The sequence below is a fragment of the Nelumbo lutea genome, chromosome 3, assembly GCF_056320005.1.
Source record: "Nelumbo lutea isolate HS-2025 chromosome 3, American lotus-T2T, whole genome shotgun sequence".
In the NCBI taxonomy this organism is placed as follows: Eukaryota; Viridiplantae; Streptophyta; class Magnoliopsida; order Proteales; family Nelumbonaceae; genus Nelumbo; species Nelumbo lutea.
The window spans coordinates 109,829,731-109,850,407 of NC_142686.1; the positions used below are offsets into that span (position 1 = coordinate 109,829,731).

At 39.6% G+C, this 20,677-nt stretch overlaps 1 protein-coding gene across 1 annotated transcript in view; it reads right to left on the reverse strand.

The window, feature by feature from the left end:
• The window catches only part of MFP2 (multifunctional protein 2), a 28,112-nt gene continuing 7,435 nt past the window's right edge, over positions 1-20,677 (reverse strand). Inside the window, exons 7-18 of the mRNA XM_088976926.1 lie at positions 6,125-6,180; positions 5,703-6,005; positions 5,529-5,615; positions 4,826-5,000; positions 4,500-4,621; positions 4,266-4,429; positions 3,927-4,181; positions 3,638-3,759; positions 3,405-3,526; positions 1,345-1,493; positions 1,110-1,248; positions 1-381 (exon numbers count right to left, since the gene is read on the reverse strand). Coding sequence (XP_088833052.1) covers positions 346-381; positions 1,110-1,248; positions 1,345-1,493; positions 3,405-3,526; positions 3,638-3,759; positions 3,927-4,181; positions 4,266-4,429; positions 4,500-4,621; positions 4,826-5,000; positions 5,529-5,615; positions 5,703-6,005; positions 6,125-6,180 — 1,730 coding nt within the window. The 3' untranslated portion in view covers positions 1-345. The remainder of the gene's footprint in view (positions 382-1,109; positions 1,249-1,344; positions 1,494-3,404; positions 3,527-3,637; positions 3,760-3,926; positions 4,182-4,265; positions 4,430-4,499; positions 4,622-4,825; positions 5,001-5,528; positions 5,616-5,702; positions 6,006-6,124; positions 6,181-20,677) is intronic.

Genomic DNA, 20,677 nt, shown 5'->3' on the forward strand with positions numbered 1-20,677 from the left:
TTTTGAAAAGCAGTCTGGAACTGCATGCACCATCACAGCCATTACAAGTTGTAATTTAGGACTAATATCAACTGTAATTCTACTGTTATCCTTTCTCTACATATTGATCCTCCATATCAAAGTAATAAACAGCATTATTGGAAAAACAAACAGGGGCAGATAATCAATATACATAATAGCCTTTGAAATGCAGCCCTTGACTGGAGAAGATAATACCATGCTTATATTCCTACCAATCTTGATACTCCACCTCATTAGCCATTTAGCACTTTGTCCAGCTCCCCTTTCTTAGGCCAGCAAGCTTGTTAACACTGTATCAGGTGATACACCATGCCTTGGTTATTATTATAGCCTAGACAAGGCCTGATTTTCCGGAGCGCTCTGCATTGGTTGTAAACATAGTGTATCAGATGATAATAAAGCAAAGAAAAACCACGATCCATATCCTCAAACAAGTGAGATCATTTCACTAGCATTACCCTACAGCAATCAGGCAAAAGGCCATGGTCACCCATTATGTGACTCTAATAGGTTGAACGTAAGTGGAAAAGATGGATTTTTTTTTGTCGAATTGTATGACAGGTGGCACCAGCACAGCTTCTAGGCATTCTCGCCCCCCCCCCGGTAGAAACCCTCACTCCTTCAAACAGCAGCTTGGCAGAAGAGTATAATGATACAGACCCTCCAATTAGCAAAGTGCATCTTACATTCAGCACAGGAAAAAATGACCAATTGGTTCATTCCTGCCATTTAATCAATTAACTTTCTTTCTCTGAGTTGTATAAATATTTCTATTGGCTCATTAAATGAAAGCATGGGGCATGGAATTTCATATTGGTGATCATCAGGAAATATTCTAGGTACCACATAATCCAGGTAGATGTACTTTAAACCATCCAAGCATGAAAAGGCAAGATATCATCATCCTATGTAATGGGGTGGCTCCACATTGTAGACCATATCAAATAGCCAAACAAAATGCAACTACTTCAAGACTCAGACACATAAAGACGAATACATGGTAGCCCAGAAAAGTTGCCATGCCAAGGGATCCCTTGATAGATCTACAAGCTAACAAGAACCATGAGAAAAAGGTTGAGGTTTCTTACCAATGGAGCTCCTTTAGCAGCCCTCTCTGCCAAATAGGAACAAGGCTTGAAGAATTCTCCATACATCTTTGACCATTCCTCCAATCTTGAGCAAATGTATTTGGATCCAAGAGAACCAGCCCAGAAAATTATCCCTCCCCTGATTAAAATGTGCATACCATTTGATTAGGCTAGTGTTCATTAAGGATGAGAAAGGAGCAACTCAGACTGAACTTTCATGCAACGTAGTACAGACCTGTATGGTGGGAATCCCATACCCATAACAGAAGCAATGTCAAGGTCTGATGCCTTGACTGCAATTCCTTCAGCAAGGACACGACAGGCCTCATTCACAACAGGGAAGAAAATCATCTCTACAATGTCCTTATCCAGTAACTTCATAAACTATGTCCAGGAAGTCCAACCAGCAAAAAAGGAAAAAATAAATAATTAAATAAAACCAGGAGAAATAAAGCATTTAGTCTGTAAATAATGCAGAAATATCAACCACTATAATTGTTATAAGAAGCTTTCTGCTCCACAATATTGAATACTATTGTAGCCTCATATCACAGAGGATCAATTCTGTTGCAGGCCTCACAGCAGTGGCTATATGCAAATGAAATTTTTGTAAAGCTTTATTAGATCCACATCAGCCCCCTACATTGCCAATCCCCTTTTCTGGAAATTTGGAAATAGTTAGATATTTCATATTTGCTTTAACTGGATTTGATCACAGTTCTAAAATCTTCTGTAAGCCATCCTTATATGTGAACCTTGGATGGTTGCCCTTCAAAGTTTATTATTTTCCTCTTAAGCTCTTGAGCATGTTAGTAGTATATTTGTTTGCTTCGCATAGAGCACACACCTTACTGTCTTAAGAAGTTTCTTGGTTGCTTTGAAGAGTTTATTGATGGTGTTTTATAATGGAAATCCAATAAGGGCTCTCACAAAGTCCGAATTAAAATTGTGTTTTGAATTATAAGAAGAGTAAAAGACAGATTTTATGAGCAGCCTTTGCTTTCTTCTTTGAATCTAGACATTCTTGAGGATACAAACTCCTTTCAGTTATTATTATATGCTGACCCCAGTGTTTAAAAAAGCATACAAGGACTAAGCCTTGAGGTTTGTTTCAATACAAGGTTCAAAACAAACAACCTTGAGGCCCAGCTTTAAGGTTCATACCTACAAGTACAAGGAACATTCCTCACAACTTGAGATGCCTTGTTCATGTGTATGGGTATGGGTATTTATTTGTACATACATAAATATGTACATTATATTTATAATGTATACATTTATGATTTTATCCATGCATCAAAATATTTAAAGAGGTATAATTTTAAATTTAATTCTTTTTAACAGTCATTAAATGGTTTGTAATTCATAATATAAGGAATAGTGGAGATTCATGTAGCTGACCCCATAAAGTTGGGAAGGCTTAGATGATGGTGATGATGATTCAGCATCATCTCTAAACAAAATCTACACTTTTATACTTCTCACACATCACCGTATTAGGAAATGCATGTGGAAAAAGTTACCAATAAAAACTAAACAACTGTGCAAGTGTGTTAGAACCACTGTTTCCCTTAAGGATGGTATCTTGAATGCAGTATGCATCATTAAATAACACTTCCTGTATGCTAATTGGTGAAACCCGCAAGATCCTGTGTAACTTAGACAAGATCATCAGGTTTGAAAGTATAATGCTCGAAAACCTGTAATTTGTAAGGGATTAACTAGAAATAACACCAAGATGAGAAGGCACAAAGTGGGTCAAGCCCCCTAATCTCTTAGTGGGCTACTTGACTTACTAAAAATGTACCCAAGTTAAAAGGAAAGATGAATCATAGAAGGGTGATAGGCTGTGTTCCACTCACAGGAGTTTCTGAGAAGTCCACACTTCGGGGATCTCAAACTCATCCTATGTTAACCCCATATGCCTGACACACCGATTCATCAATGAAGAATTAAGGCTGGTTTTTCATGGAATATTGCAAATTATGAATACCTAAAAGGTTAAACACCTAAAGATATATCATGTGGCAGAAGAATCAGACCAGTCTAACTTTGGGATTCACTTCTAGATGTAACTCATTATTAAAGTATTTTGATCAATTCGTAGGTAATCCACTAAGTGAGAGATCTCTCACAGTTCAATAAAATATATTTGAATTAAAAGATAACTTTTGCTAGCCACTTATTTTGCACAATTTGTGGTGTATGCTCACATATGGCGTTCACATTCATTCATGCACATGTATCTCTGTGCCTATATTGTGAAGGAGAGTGGAAGGGCAGAAAGAGAGAAACCTTAGAGTCAACTTTCACACCAGAGATGTGCCTTGCCTTCTCTACATATTTTCCTATTTCAGGGTCTGGGCTAGCCCTGCGCTTGTTGTCATAGACATAGAAACCCTTCCGAGTGGCTTCACCTGAAACAAGTACCATAAGATATAAAAATTAAAAAAAAAAATCTTTCAGAGGGGCAATTTATCCTAAAATAAGTTTAAGTCCCTAAATTTTTCACACAACCCCATCTCTACCTGCTCTCTTATCCTCTTGCATTATAGGGATTAGCATTGACTTATACGATCTCTCAGGAAAGCTCCCAATAAACTGCATACCAGTTGCAATTGCAACTCCAAAACCAACCAGATCAACCAATCTGTATGGATAAAGAAAAACGGTAAGAAAACCCAACAAGGCAATTAGACAACTTTGTGTGTGTGTGTGTGTGTGTGTGTGGGTGTGTGTGTGTGTGTGTGTGTGTGTGTTGGGGGGGGGGGGGGGAGCACATTTCAGGAAACAGTAAAACCTTGATCCATTAAATACCTGAAAGGTCCCATTGGCATTCCAAATTTAGTTATGGCTCGATCAATCTGATAGACATCTGAACCATGTTCAACAAGTAAGATAGCTGCTTGTGAGTAAGGGAAGAACATCCTGTTGACAGCAAAGCCGGTGCAATTCCCAACCACAACTGGGGTTTTCTTGATCTTCTTCCCAACATCTAGCAAGTCAACAATTACTTGAGGAGACGTCTTCTGGGTACGAACTATTTCCAATAGTGGCATGACATGAGCCGGACTGCACAGAAGCATGATTGGCCACATGCCCATGGTTGGATCAAACTAAGGATAAAGAAACCATGAAATACAGTAACAGAATTACCTGAAGAAATGTGCTCCAACAATCCGATCCTGATACTTGCTCCTCTCACCAATCAAGTTCAAGTCAATTGTGGATGTGTTACTGGCAAGTATGCAATGGGGTGGACAATATGTTTCCAGGTCAGCAAAAATTTGCTGCTTTAAAGAGACATTCTCAATAACAGCCTGTTCCAAGTATAAATGAGTAAATAAAATGGTTGCCAAAACCAAAAACTTAATCATGAATTGACCTTACCTCTATAACTATGTCCACATCCTTAAAGCTTTCGTAGTCAAGAACACCCTTGATAAGAGAAAGGGTTTTTTCCAGCTTCTCTTCGGTCATTTTCCCTTTCTTTACACGACTTCGCAAATTGGCTGAATAACTCATGTTCATATGTTAAGTTCAAATGAATTAGAAAAGAGAAGACCATGCACACAGAGAGACAAGGTCTTTAAATTAAATAATAATAGTACACTGACTGCACAAGTAAAGAACATGAATTGACACCAAATAATCTAACATAACATTTGGCCCTAATGTGCAGAAAATTTTCCTATCCTCTTTAAAAAATGTCTCACCTTTTATTCTATCAATCCCAGCCTGTAGAAATTTCTCATTTACTTCTTTCAGGATCACAGGATAATTGCTAAGAATCAATGCAGTTGCAATTCCTGAACCCATTAATCCTCCTCCAAGAATTGCAACTTTCTTTATTCTCCTTGGTACCAAACCCAGATCAGTGATTCCAGGAACCTGTTGAGAGTTTGAATAAAGGAGTTTTACCATTCTTATAGTCTTTCCAGATTGCATGTTGAAAGGAGAGTTGGGATTGGTAAACTAGGATTAAAATGCAATTAAACCCTGAAGAAGCATAAACCATATTTTAAGTGGTAAAATGTAAATGACTGATAAAGATCATTAATCTATTTACAAACATATACACTTTATCAACTCCCAAATAGAAACTGGTCGCTTTCCAGAAATACTGTGTCAACTTGGATGCCAGTGTTCCGGTTTCCAAGTTCAATTTATCCAGAATCCAGATTGATAGAAGGAATGAAATTCATGCATGCAAAATGGGATTTGCAGTTATTTACTCAAAGCCTAACCAAACCAAGTCAATGAACAAGCTTATGAATGTTACCGAGGAAAAGATAAAGTTTCAAGGCAGCGGTTCATTAAGGATACATTCAAAGATAATCAGTTTTACCAAGCTAGGAGTAGAAAGACAATTTCTTACTAACTATAGGCTACAGCAGGATTTTGTTATAGGAGAAAAACCTTTGTTGTTCCACGCTGAGCAAAGAATACATGGACCAAACTCTTGGCAGTGTCGGATCGAATAAGTCCCTGAGAAGCCTCTGCCTCCTGTATAAGCCAGATGTGATATCGATTTATCATACAGCCGCATACTTACCATAGTGTGGAATAGAGAACAATGGAGAGGATCTATACCTTCAAAAGACCAGCACGGGATCCAGAAACTATACCCTCTTCTATAACATCAATGCAAACTAATGGGTGCTTGAGATTAGGAGCTTGTTTTCGGACTTGGGCTCTTGCAAACTTGAGTATTTCCTTGGCCACCCCAAGAGGCTCTAGCTTGTTAGTCCTGTAAAGACTTAAAACCCATGGTCTTCTACACTCAAAAATATCTAGGGCCCACTGGCGAGCGGTATCTATCAATTCATCAGGTGGAGCTATGGCATCCACTAGACCCAAGGAATAGGCTTCCTCCCCTTTTACTGGTTTTGACATCTGTTGTGTGTGTGTGTGTGTGTGAGAGAGAGAGAGAGAGAGAGAGCATGTTACAAAATAAATTTAATGACTGGAGAAGAACTAAAGGCTAACTTGTACAACAAAGGATGAGAATATACCAGCATCATTTCAAGTGCCTTGGAAAGGCCCACAAGGCGTGGAAGCCGCTGTGTTCCTGAGCCAATACAAGAGTGTGTAATTGATAAACAATATCAGAGAACACTAAAAACATGTTAAGGTTGCCCCTTAACTAGAAAACACCATAATTTCAAATCCTTGATGTTTGTATTTGACATGCTACTATAAGTTAATGGGTGCAAAGACGTATGCAGGCATCCAAAATAGTATATATTAAGTCCTGGCATTTTTGTATAAAATAACTTCCCTTTCAATCATACTTGGTTTTGATTGAACCATATAACTTGAAACAAAAAGAGGAGAGGGTAGATACCTTGTATTGAGGATAGCAAACCATGCCCCTCAATACCTCCATGGCTCCATATAATTCCTCATTGCAATAGTGTTTATGCCTTTACAGGATCACAAATTGATATATTAAATCGCACTAATTTAGTTTGTTTGTTTGTTTATCCTATTTTTGACCTTTAGGTTTTATTGTATAGTGGGTGGGAACAGTACTTCACATAATTATGGTCACCTATTTGAAAACGACAGCTCAGTGCATAAGGCTCCCACCAATACGGGGACTAGAGAGGGACAGATGTCTGTGGTGTTACCCCTGTGGATACACAAAGAGGCTGTTTCCAAGATTTGAACCCCGGTAACCCAGGTTGCAATGGACCTATTCACTGATCTTAAATCCTGCTATCTCCAATGATCAATCTAATGGCACCAGGAGAGTCACGTATACAATGTATAAATCTTTGTTCTCCAATTATGGAATAAAATCCATCTATACAGATCAAACAACAATCTAAAAGAGCCTCCAGTGCTGGTTATATATCCGAACTACATCCCTCTATTGATGCTAAGAAGTTTATAGCCTCTCTGGATAAAAGTTCTCCAAAAAAATATGAACAGGATATAAGTGCAGAGACACAGTAGATAAATCTTAGTCTTTTTTATGTGTGGCCCCATATTATTTGTTGTTGTTTTACTGTTAATTATTTGGTTTTCCCTTACTTACAGGCGGCAGGGGTACTTATAGTCATCGTAACTTATTTTAATGACTCATATAAATAACAATTAGTGGGAGCAGCAGAACCATTAATTCTGCTCTCCTTTTCTTCTTTTTCTCTTCTTCTCCTTCTCTTCCTTTGTTTCCTCTTCTCTTTTTCTTTCTATTTTCTTAGCTGATCTCACACTAAACCTAGATCTGTTAACACTGTTATTCCAAGTATAAGCAAGTGAAAATGTGGATCAATCACTTAATAAATTATTGAACATTGGATGCTGCCACGATCCCGGTTAGGGACGTAACGTGAGTTTCGCCTACTTCGAGGGGGACAAGAGACCACCGATAAAAACCAAACGGTTCTAAAGAAAATTCTTCAATTGATATCCTCATATGATACTTACAAGAATATATATAGACTCCAATTAACTCTCAAATTACCATGACTCTCTAGTTAACTAACCCCCCTACAAATAAGGCATTAAACACAAGCACTATACATGTTTCACATACAATTATAGAAAATCAAATTAATCCCTATACGTTACTAATAACGTGTCCCACTTTTACTCACCCCATTTTACTTACCCACTAACCACCTTCAAATCTTACCCCATTATTCAAAAATACTATCTAATATCATGACACATGGACTCCCTTCAATAGACATGTGACTGATGCTTAATCTTATGGACACCCTGTTGTGTTAATGCAGGACCCACCCAAACATAAGCTAATTAGGTGGCTGGCATGGGCCCTAAGCAAGCTGGAAACAGGCCCACAAAGCCCTCAGGTTGCTAATTGAAACTTAACTTGCCAAACAAATTAGGCTGGAAACAACTTAAAGAAATTGAATAATCACTAGACAAATGAAGCAAAAGTGAAAATTAGATGAAAGTGACCTTAATAGAGCATACCAAAAAAAAAGCTGGTGAGGATGTAGAGAGGATTGCATAAAGTAGAAGGAAATGCAGAGGGAAAGAAAGAAAAAAAAATTGGTGGGAAAGTAAGAGGCATGAAGAAGTTGAGGAGATAATACAAAAAACGCAAGAACATTAGAACAATAAAAAAGCAAACCTGGAATATTAAGATAGAGATTCAACATTCAACAAACTAAACTACTTGTAGTAAACTATAGATAGGCAGCACTAAAGGTTCCTGTCGGAGTCAACACTTTTGTTGTAATGCTGAAATTATCATTGTGTCACTCACAAGGGCATTTTTGTCTTTTTTACTTTTAATTGTATGCTTCCTTAATATAAATAAGGTTCTAGCCTAGGCGCCACCATACTTGCTTTTTGGCACCCTTCTCTCAAGTATCATGTCTCACCTGTTGATGCCCCCATAATCACAAACTAGGTGATTGCAGAGGAGAACCTATATGATATGTCAAACAATTCCAGAGATCCTCAGGGATCAGAAGCATTTTAGAGATGAGAGAGGGGTTATAGTAGCATTATTTTCAGCACCTATTGGAGTAGGAGCAGAGGTCATGGTTGGTATGGAAGGGGTACAAAGAGCAAGAATGATGAATATAAATAAACTAATTATCAAGGGAGACTCTAAACTGGTGATGGAGTGGTTGCAAAGTGGGGAGGCAGCTTTATGGCAGTACAGAAACGAGCCAAAAAAGTTCTCATGGTTATCTAGAAAGATGGAAATGAAATTTCAATGGGTTCAAATGACTGCTAATAGTATGGCTGATGAACAAGCAAGGGGTGGAGAGGGAACAAATCTTTTGGGCACAATTGTAAGGATAGCTGTATGGGAGATAATATCTTTTTATCTCTGCCACTAATGCTTGTAACATATACTCCTAATTGACATTAATAAAATGTTCAGTTATTGATAAAAAAAGTTCCAGAGACTTGTGGGAAGATTTCTATACCTATCAATGACCCGGCCTAACATTGCTTATGTTGTAGGTGTCTGAGGTCTTAGATACCTAAAGATATTCCTAGAGACAGGTCTGTTGTTCAAGAAGCATGGACACTAAAAGGTTGAGGTTTATATTGATATTAACTAGGTTGGATCAGTAAGTAACAGAAAATCAACTAGTGGATATTTCACCTTTTATGGAAGAAAACCAAGTATTGTGGCTAAGTCTAGTAAAAATGTAAAATACAGAGCCATGCCTATTGAGTGAACTGGGGTTTACAGTAGATAGTCCCATGTCACTTTATTGTGATAACAAGGCTACCATTAACATTGCAGTTAATCCAGTCCTCCATGATAGAACAAAACACATTAAGTTGATAAACATTTTATTGGGGAGAAACTAGAAAGAGGAGAGGTGTGTACTCCATCACTTGCAAAAGCTTTTACAAAGGGCCTTCATCACTTGCAGCACAATGGTTTTTGTGACAAGTTGGGCACAATAACCCAACTTGAGAATGAGTGTTGTAATGTTGTAATTATCATTATATGTGCCACAAGGGCACTCTTGTCTTTTACTTTTAATTGCATTCAACCCTTTTTTTGAAAAAAGGTAAGGTATTCCGCCCTAATATAAATAAGATTATAGGCACCACCAACCTTGCTTTTTGGCCTCAAACCTTTCATCTTCTCTCTTCCTCGCTTTCCTTCCTACCTTGATTTCTTATGGAATAATAACCTTCATAAGCTTGAACTTGGAGTCAGCACCAAGCCACAAAATTGCAAGAGCAATTCAAATTTATTCATTTATCACCCCAAAAGTCTTTACATAATTTATATAGATGAGCATCCTTTTTTCGATGAATAACAAATAAAAAATTAGTGAAATCTAGAAAGAATTATTTACATATGATAAGCATCCCTGAGATTGTGATGGCCTTTCACTAACTTTATAAATCAAGAGTTACTCCCCTCACTCAAAAATAAACTCTCTTCCCAACCCTTGTTTCATCAAAGCATCTACCAGCCTATTTGCTGATTATAGACCCAAGAAACACAAAGCATTTTGTTGCTTTTAAGCTCCTTTATCTCCCTTATAATGTTTTTGTACTACCAAGTAGTCCTTTCTTCCTTTTGAATCCAGCCAGCCCATCACCACTTTGGAATCCCCCTCAATTAACAAATTTGTATGGTCGAGAATTTTTTCCACTCCAACCCTTGTAGTATTGCTAATATTTCTGATCTTGTTGAGTTCCCATGGCCTATTGGTCCAGGAAAAAAATGTTAGAATATCGTCATCATCCAAGCCTTATTCCAGCTATATGGGATAGGCTACATGAATCCTATTTTGTCAGCCTGTTCTGTTTAATGCCATATTCATTGTTAAATTATTAGTCCTTAAATTTTTTTACCTCTCTTTTTTATGAATGATAGAATTTTATTAATAAAAAAGGGATTGCATTGAGAATTACAAGACAAATCATCCCAATAGGGACACAAGGTGCGATCCCAACCTACAACAACCCAAATTACAACTGAGCCAAAAAAAGTTCAGACTTTAAAACCCCCACCTTTGCAAAGTAATCTGCCATCCCATTTGCAGACCGTCTTTCCCATTGAACAAGAACTGTCATGTCTCTAACCAGCCATTTGAACTTTTTCATAGACTCCTTATACTTCCAACTCACTGGTTCTGGTTCCTTCAGCCACCCTATTATCAATTTAGAGTCACCTTCAATGAGCAGTCTGTCAAATTTTAGTTGTCTAGTAATCTGTACTCCTTGCAAGACTGCTTCAAACTCTGCAAAACCTGAGTCCCCTATTCCAATCGGGCCTGAGAAGACAGCAAAAATATGTCCTTCGTTATTCCTGAAAGCCCCTCCTATACCATCTGGACCTGGGTTCCCTAGGCTGCTGCCATCAAATTTCAACTTGATAAAGCCTTCATCAGGAGGTTCCCAAGCTACCACTGGTCTGTTCCTTGCAGTAAAACTTCTAGGTACAGCTCCCCAGTTTCTCCACAAGTCATCAACAGAGAAATCTGTGAACAGATTTGAGACTTTAACCCAATGTCTAGCTCTATTAAGAATACACTGCCACACAGCCCCCACACTCCTTTCTCTGTCACTGAAGACTACCATTTCTCTCCTCCCACTGTCCCACACTGTTCATATCAAAGCAGCCCTAAGGCATCTCCAGTTCTCCACATGACTTTACCTCTCTTCTTTGGCCAGCTAGAGGTCACGGAATCAAAGAGATTTCCAATCTTCAGAGACACAATCCACCTATGACCAAAAAGATCAAAGACCTTTTCCCACAGGCCTACAACAAAAGGGCAAGAAATTAGGAGGTGTTAACTGCTTTCACGCATGCTTTACATAGGGTACACCAGTTAGGGAAAAGGCACAAGGTAGGTCTTATTTTTTGCAAGGTGTCTAACGTGTTTATTTTTTTCAATGAAAAACTTCCCAACAGAAAGTCCCAACCTTGGGAGAAAGACCTTTAGACCAGAATTCTTTAAATGGGCATGGGGAGTGGATCGGGGCTAAACTGAACACAAACACTAGAAGGAGGTGCAGGAAAACAAACCCCTAGTGTGTGGAGTCCAAATACAACCATCAGGCTTAGAATGATCCAGGAAAACAGAGTCAAGGACTTGCAAGAGCGAGGTTGCCGATTCAAGCTCATTGTATCTCAAGTTTCTTCTTAGTCCCTTGCCCTTCTAGCCCCTTCAACTTGTAACAAATCAGTTCATCTTATGGGTGTTGTTGATAAACCATCTCAGTCTACTTTCCCTCGGTTTATCACCTATTGAGGCTACTCCTAAGTTCCTACAAATGGCTTCATTTCTAATCCTATCCTTTCTAGTTTTTCCACTAATCCATTTTAGCATATGCATTTTTTTCCGTACTCATTTTCTGGACATGTTTATTAACTACCCAACACTCTGCCCCATACAACATGGTTGACCTTACAATTGTTTTATAAAATTTCCTTTTAATACATCCACATTGCTTGTTGCATAAAACTCCAGATGCACCTCTCCATTTTGCCCATCTTGCTCTAATGCTATGCACAACATTGTCCTCAATCTCTTTCTTGTTATGAATTATTGAACCAATGTACCAAAAAAGGCCACATTGAGTTCTCTCTTGGTATCCAATCAGTAGAAATCACTACTTGCAAATTTAGTCAAGTTTCTTGTGAAAGGAAAGAGGGGGAAGATGAAGATTTCAGCAGTAAAGAAGAAAAGAGTAGGAAGTCAACCAGGATTGTAAAATTAACCCTAACCGCCTACCTCTCATTATATTTATACTTAACTTAAAGGATGAGATATTACAATGATGCCCTTAGTAGGGCGGCTACTAATATAGCTGAACAGTCACAACTTAAAAAAAGAAACATAAACTAATGGGCCTAAAGCCCAACAACTTCCTAACTAAATAAAAAACAACTCGGACCAACTCAACACTCCCCCTCAAGTTGGGAGTAAATGTCACACATTCCCAACTTGCGTAGATCATGCTCCAACTTGTTCTTTGCAACACCTTTTGTGAGAACATCAGCGAACTGCAGACCAGAAACAATATATGGAAGACAAACTTCTCCAGAAGTTACCTTTTCTCTAGTAAAATGTTTGTCCGCTTCAATGTGCTTAGTTCGGTCATGCTGGACTGGGTTCTGGGCAATGTTAATTGCTGCCTGGTTATCACAGTATAGCATCATAGGTTCTTCTGCTTGTACACCAATTTCTTCTAACAGGGAACGGATCCAAAGAAGTTCTGAAACTCCATGTGCCATGGCCCTGTATTCGGCTTTAGCACTTGATCTTGCCACCACTATTTGTTTCTTACTCTTCCATGAGACAAGGTTACCCCCAACAAGGGTGCACACTCCTGAAGTTGATCTCCTGTCATCAAGGCATCCTGCCCAATCTGCATCTGTATAAGCCTCTAATTTCAACTATCCATGATCAGTAAACAATATGCCTATGCCCGGGTGTTCCTTCAGATAAGCAAGAATCATGTCAAATGCCTCCCAATGCTGGACTTGTGGAGCATAAATGTATTGCATTACTACACTTACTGCACAGGAAATGTCTGATCTTGTCATACACAAGTATAGCAGCCGACCCACAAGTCTCTGATATCTCCCAATGTCCTTTACTGGTTCACCGTCTGATGCATTGATTTTATGGTTCTGATCAATAGGGGTGTTGATTGCCTTTGTTCCAAGTTCCCCTGTCTCTTGAAGAAGATCCAAGACATACTTCATTTGAGAGATAAAAATTCCATGTTTTGATCTTGCAACTTCAATGCCTAAGAAGTATCTAAGTTCTCCACGATCCTTAATTTCAAATTCTTTATGTAGGTTCCTTTTCAGACCATCAATCTCACTCAGATCATTCCCGGTGACAACAATATCATCCACATAAACAATTAGGACTAACACCAAAGATCCCCTTTCGCTTCACAAACAAGGTGTGATCGGATTGATTCTGAGCGTAGCCAAAAGCAATCAAGGCCTTTCTGAATCTGTCAAACCATGCTCTGGGAGATTGTTTCAAGCCATAAAGTGACTTCTTAAGCCTGCATACCTTTCCCTTTTCAGTATCATTGTAAAACCCAACAGGAAGATCCATATACACTTCTTCTTGCAGATCCCCATTTAGGAAAGCATTCTTCACATCAAGTTGAAACAAGGGCCAAGAGTATGAAGCAACAAGAGAAAGAAGTATCAGAACAGAGGTCGTCTTTGCAACTGGTGCAAAGGTCTCTAAGTAATCAATGCCTTAGGTCTGTGTGTACTCTTTTGCAACAAGTCTTGCCTTGTACCTTTCTATACTTCCATCTACCTTATATTTTACTGTGTAAACCCATCTGCATCCAACTGTCTCCTTGCCTTCTTGTAGATCCACAATGTCCCATGTCTGATTCTTAATCAAAGCAGCCATCTCTTCTTGCATAGTTGTCTTCCACTCAGGTTTGGAGAGAGCCTCACTAACACCCTTGGGTATAGACACTAAATCAAGAGAGGAAAGAAAAGCACAGTAGGAAGGAGAAAGTCCATTGTAGGATAAGTACTGTGAAATACAATGAGCAGTACACTTTCTCTTCTCATTTCTAAGAGCAATAGGAAGATCAAGGTTATCTGTAACAGTGTTAGTAGAATCAATGGGAACTGAAACAGTAGCGGGACCAAGAGGAATACCTGAATCCATGTCAGCCGAATCTGGAGTCTCGAAGGAATCGACAGGAAGTGGTGAGTTTTGTTGTAGTGGAATCAACCTCCTTGTAAAGTCTTTGTCGTAAGTAATGCTGAAAAGCAGAACGCAAAGGAGGTGGCAAGGTAGGTGATACAGGGTGGTGGTCAAGCACAGGAGTAGACACAGGGACTGGAACTAGGAGAGGAATAGACTGCTGACTCACCTCCCCAAAACACTCCCCCTGAGAATGATTCTTTGAGAAGAAGTACGTGGATTCAAAAAATGTGACATCCATGGTAACATACCGGCTCCCAGAGACTGGATCATAGCAGCAGTACCCTTTCTGATTCTCTACATATCCAAGGAAGACACACTTCTTTGCCTTGGGATCAAGCTCCGAGCGGTGAGAACCAAGGATATGTGCAAAGAAGACACACCAAAACACCCTGAGAGGAATATGAAACATCTCCCCCTGAGGAAAAAAGAGACTGAATGGGGTGTTGCATCCAAGTATACGAGAGGGCACCTTGTTAATCAGATATACTGCTGTGAGAACTGCATCACCCCAAAACTGAACTAGAACTGTAGATGTGATCATCATGCTTCTTGCAATCTCAACAATGTGTCTGTTCTTCCTTTCTGCAACACCGTTCTGCTATGGACTGTAGGTACAACTTCTCTGATGGACAACACCATATTCTAACAGATATGAGGCAAGGTGTCTTTCAAAATATTCCCTGGCATTGTCGGATCTGAACACCTTTATTCTTGTTCCAAATTGTGTTAGTACCATCTGATGAAATTGCCTCACCAAGGATGGTACTTCATCGCGGGATCTCATCAGGTAAATCCAAGAGTATCGTGAGAAATCATCCAGGAATAAGAGAAAATAGCGATAGCCTCCCATAGAAGGAACATGGAAAGGGCCCCACACATCCGAATGAATAACATCAAAAGAATAACATCTTTTATTACTAGGTTTGAATGAATGTCTACAATGCTTTCCAAGTTGACAACCTTCACACTCCAGACTTGACAAACTAACAGACTCAAAAAGTTTTGGAAACAAAAAACTCAAAGAAGAAAAAGGTAAATGGCCCAAACAATTATGCCAAAGCATAATTTGAGCCACAGACCCTAACTCACTATCCTTGCTGACATGATGACTCTGATGAGGAGGAAGTACATCCATGAGGTAGATTCCATTCACTTCACGACCACTCCCAATCGTCCTCTTTGAATCCAGATCCTACAAAATACAATGATCAGGTGAAAAAATTACTGAGCAGTTAAGGTTTTTATTCAAACTACTAACAAATAACAAATTAGTGCTCAATCTGGGAACATGAAGGACAGAGAGTAGAGAAATAGAATCACTAATCTTAACAGATCCCTTCCCAGCAATAAGAACATGGAATCCATCAGCTGTGGAGACCCTATCTCTGCCAGAACAGAGCTGGTAAGTTGAAAAAATAGTAGAGCTCTGGATCATGTGCTCTGAGGCTCCAAAATCTATAATCCAAGGAGGTCCCTCCTTACCTGAAGTAGAAACATAATTTGCAGTGATGTGTGAACTACCTGTGTGAGCAAAGGAAATAGAGTGGACTCCACCAGTGCCACCTGTACCTTGCTGTTCGCTTGTAGCTGAACAGGAACTGAATGTATCTCGTTGGTTCAGAAGTAGCCCATACCTCTCAAGTTCTGCCCTTACTGCAGCAGCTGCAACAGACTCCAGAGCAGCTGTAGTAGGAGGGGCCGGAATGTCACCAGTAACTGTCGTGTGTGCACTTCCCTTCTTATTTTTCAATCTAGTCGGCACAAGATGTGGGTGAAGCTTCCAACAAGTATCTCGTGTGTTTAGGCTTCTTACAGTAGTCACAGATCAAATCTCTTTTATCTTCCTTCTTGATTTCACTGCCACCCCGACCTCCACTTTGTTTAGGCTTCACAGCACTTACCATGGCAGACTGATCAGGAATAAGATTTTTCACCATCACATCTCTCCTGCACTCCTCCCCTGACACAAAGGCATATGCCTGGGAGAGAGTAACACTGTCCCTGGAAAGAAGGTGTTGTCGTGCAATATCATACTCAGGATTAAGGCCAACAAGAAATTCAAACACCCTATACTTCTCTAGATGTTTCTTATAAGTAGTTGCATCCTTAATGGTTTCCCAAGCAAATGTCTCTAAATGGTCAATCTCCTGCCACAAGGTTTTAGGGGCTAAAAAATAGGCTGCAACAGATCTATCTCCCTACTTGTAGAAATAATCTGATTTCTCAACTGATAAGCCCTAGACACATTCTCCCTCTGTGAATAGGTTTCTGCAACCCCATCCCATATTTCCTTAGTTGTATTTGCCCATAAATTTTTTTTACTTATATGGGGCAACATGGAATTACACAACCAAGTCATCACCATATAATTCTCCTATACCCATCGGAGTTGCTAGTTTCGGGTTTCACCTCTTCACCAATGATATACCCTAATTCCCCACGAGCACCAATGGCCATCTTTGCAGATTGTGACCATTCTAAGTAATTTGCACCATCCAACCTAACTGTAGTAATGGTCCCAACCCCGAAAGGGTCTCCAGCACCTCCTTTCACTGGTCCCATTTCACTCCCGGGTTTATTTTCAACTCCGTGGCCCTCTATGCTTCTCAAAAAATGTAAAGAAAATAACTGAAATTTGCAACAAGATCAAACAAAACACTTTTTGGAACCAACAACACTGTAGAGAAGATGGGCCGAATGGCCCATAGGTTGTTACTGTATATTATCTTTATGTTCTTCTCTGTAATGGGCCTTATTCTGGGCCCATACTCTTTTATGTTCCTCTTTTGTAATTTCTTGTCCAACTAAGGACCTCTCTTGTAATTACTAAAAGATTAACTTAATAAAAGAGTATTAGAGAGTTAGAGGGAGGTTAAGTTCGAATACCTCATCCTCTAACCCTTCTTGCCGCAGCTCTCTCTTCTTCTCTAATCTTCTCTTGTTGGTTTTCTTTGTTTCAAACACAGCCCCTACTTCTAGGACTGTTTTTCAACTTGGTATCAGAGCAGGCCATTGCTTGGCGTGTCCCTCATGTGGTTCTAGTTCAGCCAACTACATGAGGAGGTTCTAGGGCTGAAAGTTTACAGTCATCCGCCTGGTTCTTGGAGGTCATTGGAGGTGCCCAAGCTTCTACACACTTGGAGAAGGGTTCGGTGTCCAGGAAGAATCAGAGAACAAGTTGTTTGGCCTGATTTGAAATCAGAGAAAAAGGTTTTTCGAAGTCATCTTAGAGGACAAGTGTTCAGCCTGGTTTATAGTTCAAACCAGAGACTCTCTTACTGTAAGTCTTTGCTCAGTTGTTTCTGGGTTATTGTTTTTTTACTGTTCTGGACTGTTAAAAGCCCGAAGTTTCTTTGGAAATAGTACAGCTATTCGGCTATCCTCTGGTCTAATTTAATCCAGAGATTTCTGGGTTGTTTTTCATTTCTTTTCTGGACTGTCAAGTAGCCGAAATACCTCTGGAATCACTACTGCTGAGACTGCTTCATTCGGCCCACTGTTGCTGGACTGCTTCTACTCAGAAATTTCCGGGTTGCTTTGGAGGTCCTATTCGGCTGATTATTGGGTTGGGATGCTGTCAAGACTGTTTTAAAACTAAGTGATACTAGTCTCATCTTCATTCCAGCCTCTTCTTGGACCTATACTGAACACTTTGAAGTGGTTTCTTCAGTTAACAGTAGGCTGTTAAGTATTGCACACTGAGTGTTCGACAAAAGGTCTCTTAAGGACTGTGGTCTTTTTTCTTCCTCTTTGGGACAACGGCTGTTAGAATCTAAAATACCTTGTGATTGGAGGTTGTTGGGTGTCCTTTGAAGGCTGAAACAGTAAAGAAAGAACTACCACCAAACTTTGCATGATGGATTTCTCAAACCTTGAAAACAATAATGTTGCTGAATATGGGCAGATTTTGGGAACCCCAATCGATTCTATGTTGGCTGTAACTACAGTCAAGCTTGATGGGACCAACTACTTGGCTTGGTCACAATCAGTGAAAATCCATATTTGTAGCAAAGGAAAATGGGGTTTTATTTCTGGGAGCAAGAAAGCTCCTTCAGAGGATGATCCATCTTATGAGAGATGGGTACAAGAAAACTACACTGTGATTGGGTGGCTTGTGAACTCAATGCAGCCACAGATCAGTCAACATTATCTGTGGATGAATTCGGCTAAAGAAATCTGGGATAGTGTTGCAGAGACTTACTCCCAGAAGTTGAATGTTGCTAGAGCTTACAAACTGAGAAGTGATGTAAAGAATCTAAGACAAGGGGAGAAGTCACTTGCAGCATACTTCTCAACCTTAAAATCTATATGGCAAGAGGTTGATTTGATAGAGGCTGTGACATGGGATACCTCTAAGGATGCTGAAACATACAGAAAATTGGTTGAACGGAATAGGGTCTTTGAGTTCTTGACAGGGCTGAATTCTGAATATGATATTACAAAGAAAAACATCTTGTCCAAAGAAGATGTTCCATTGTCACAAGCATATACTTTGGTCAGCAATGAAGAAAGTAGAAGGCAAGTGCAGGTTCAAGGAGTTGGTATCAATGATCATTTTACAAATATGGGAATTAAACCCAAAGGGGTTACAGAAGCTCACAGTGGCACAGGAAGGAAGGAAGTGGTGTGTGAATATTGTAAGAAGCCGAAACACACAAAGGACAAGTGCTGAAAATTGCATCCCAATCTTGTACCTATCAGATTCCAGAAGAAGAATGATAGTAGAAAGACAGGAAGTGCACATGCAGCCACAGGCACAGATACAGAGGTTGAGTCTACCAGTGCACAGTTGGCAGCCATGAAAGCTAAATATGAGAAGTTTGGAAAGATGATCAGTCAGCTTGAAGGTGTATCTTCATCATCCATCCCTTCTGGAAGTCCAGCCACCATTGCATTTGCTCACTCAGGTATAAGGGCTTCCGCTAACTATGCATCCACCTCAGGTAAACACAAAACCCCTTGGATCATAGACTCAGGTGCTTCTGATCACATGACCAACCTTTCCACTTTATTTGTTTCATATGATTTACTTCCTGACCGTGACAAAATCACCTTAGCTGATGGTTCTCTCGCCCCTATTTCCGGCAAGGGAACTGTCAAGGCTACAGACTCCTTACTCTTATCTTCCACTCTTCATGTGCCTAAATTAAATACCAACTTATTATCTGTAAGTAGCCTGACCAAATCATTGAATTGTTGTGTAACATTTTTCCCTTCTCACTGTGTGTTTCAGGACCTGAAGTCTCAGAAGGTGATTGGGAGTGGCCATGAAGCGAATGGAATATACTTGCTCGACACCCCTGGCCAATGCTTTGGTCATCCCAAGAATGTTGTTTTTGGTTCTACTTTTTCAGAGTCTGTTAGTCAAATTATGTTGAGTCATTGTCGGTTGGGTCATTTACCTTTTTCTGCTTTAAGCCATTTGTTTCCAAAACTGTTTAAGGGAGTCAGTGTGTCCAATCTCAATTGTGAGTCCTGTCAGTTGTCAAAGCATTGTAGAAAAATTTACCCTGTGAGCAATAAAAGATCCTCTTTTCTTTTTCATATTGTGCACTCTGATGTGTGGGGGCCATACCATTTATCCTCTATGGGGGCTTACAGATATTTTATCTTGTTTATTGATAACTTCTCTAGATTCACCTGGATATACTTAATGAAATCCCGGGATGAAGTCCCAAGACTTGTGAGGCAATTTCATGAGCTTGTTCTAACTCAATTTAATACCAGAATTAAGGTTTTCAGATCTAACAATGCAAAAGAGTATTTTGAAAAGAGTTTATCCTTGTATCTTTCTAACATGGGGGTTATTCATCAAAGCTCCTGTGTTAGAACCCCTGAACAAAATGGAGTTGCTTAGAGGAAAAATAGACATATTGTTGAAGTTGCAAGGAGCCTTTTGTTTGCCTCACATGTTCCCACAAGATTTTGGGGTGATGCTGTACTTACTGCTACCTATCTCATAAACCGTATGCCATCCAAGGTATTAGGGTTTAAATCCCCCTTCAGTCTTCTTCATCCAGACAAGGATCTCTTCCCAATTCCTCTTTGTGTGTTTGGCTGTACCTGCTATGTTCACATTCCAAGTGTGCAAAGACACAAGTTTGAACCGAAAGCCCACAAATGTATCTTCCTTGGTTACTCCCCCACACAAAAGGGTTATTGTTGTTTTGATCCAAAGACTGGCACCCGACATGTCTCTATGGATGTTACCTTTAATGAACTTTCTCATTTTTATGGTTCCTCTCAGGATGGACATTGTCCACAGGGGGAGAGTCCGTCACAAGTTTTTGCTCTTCCTCTTCCTGTCCCAGTTGAGTCTCTTGACAAACCTGTATCCTCACCAAATGAGTCAAAGGAGGATCAATCACTTCATATCTCTTGTCCTAGGGACCCTATTTC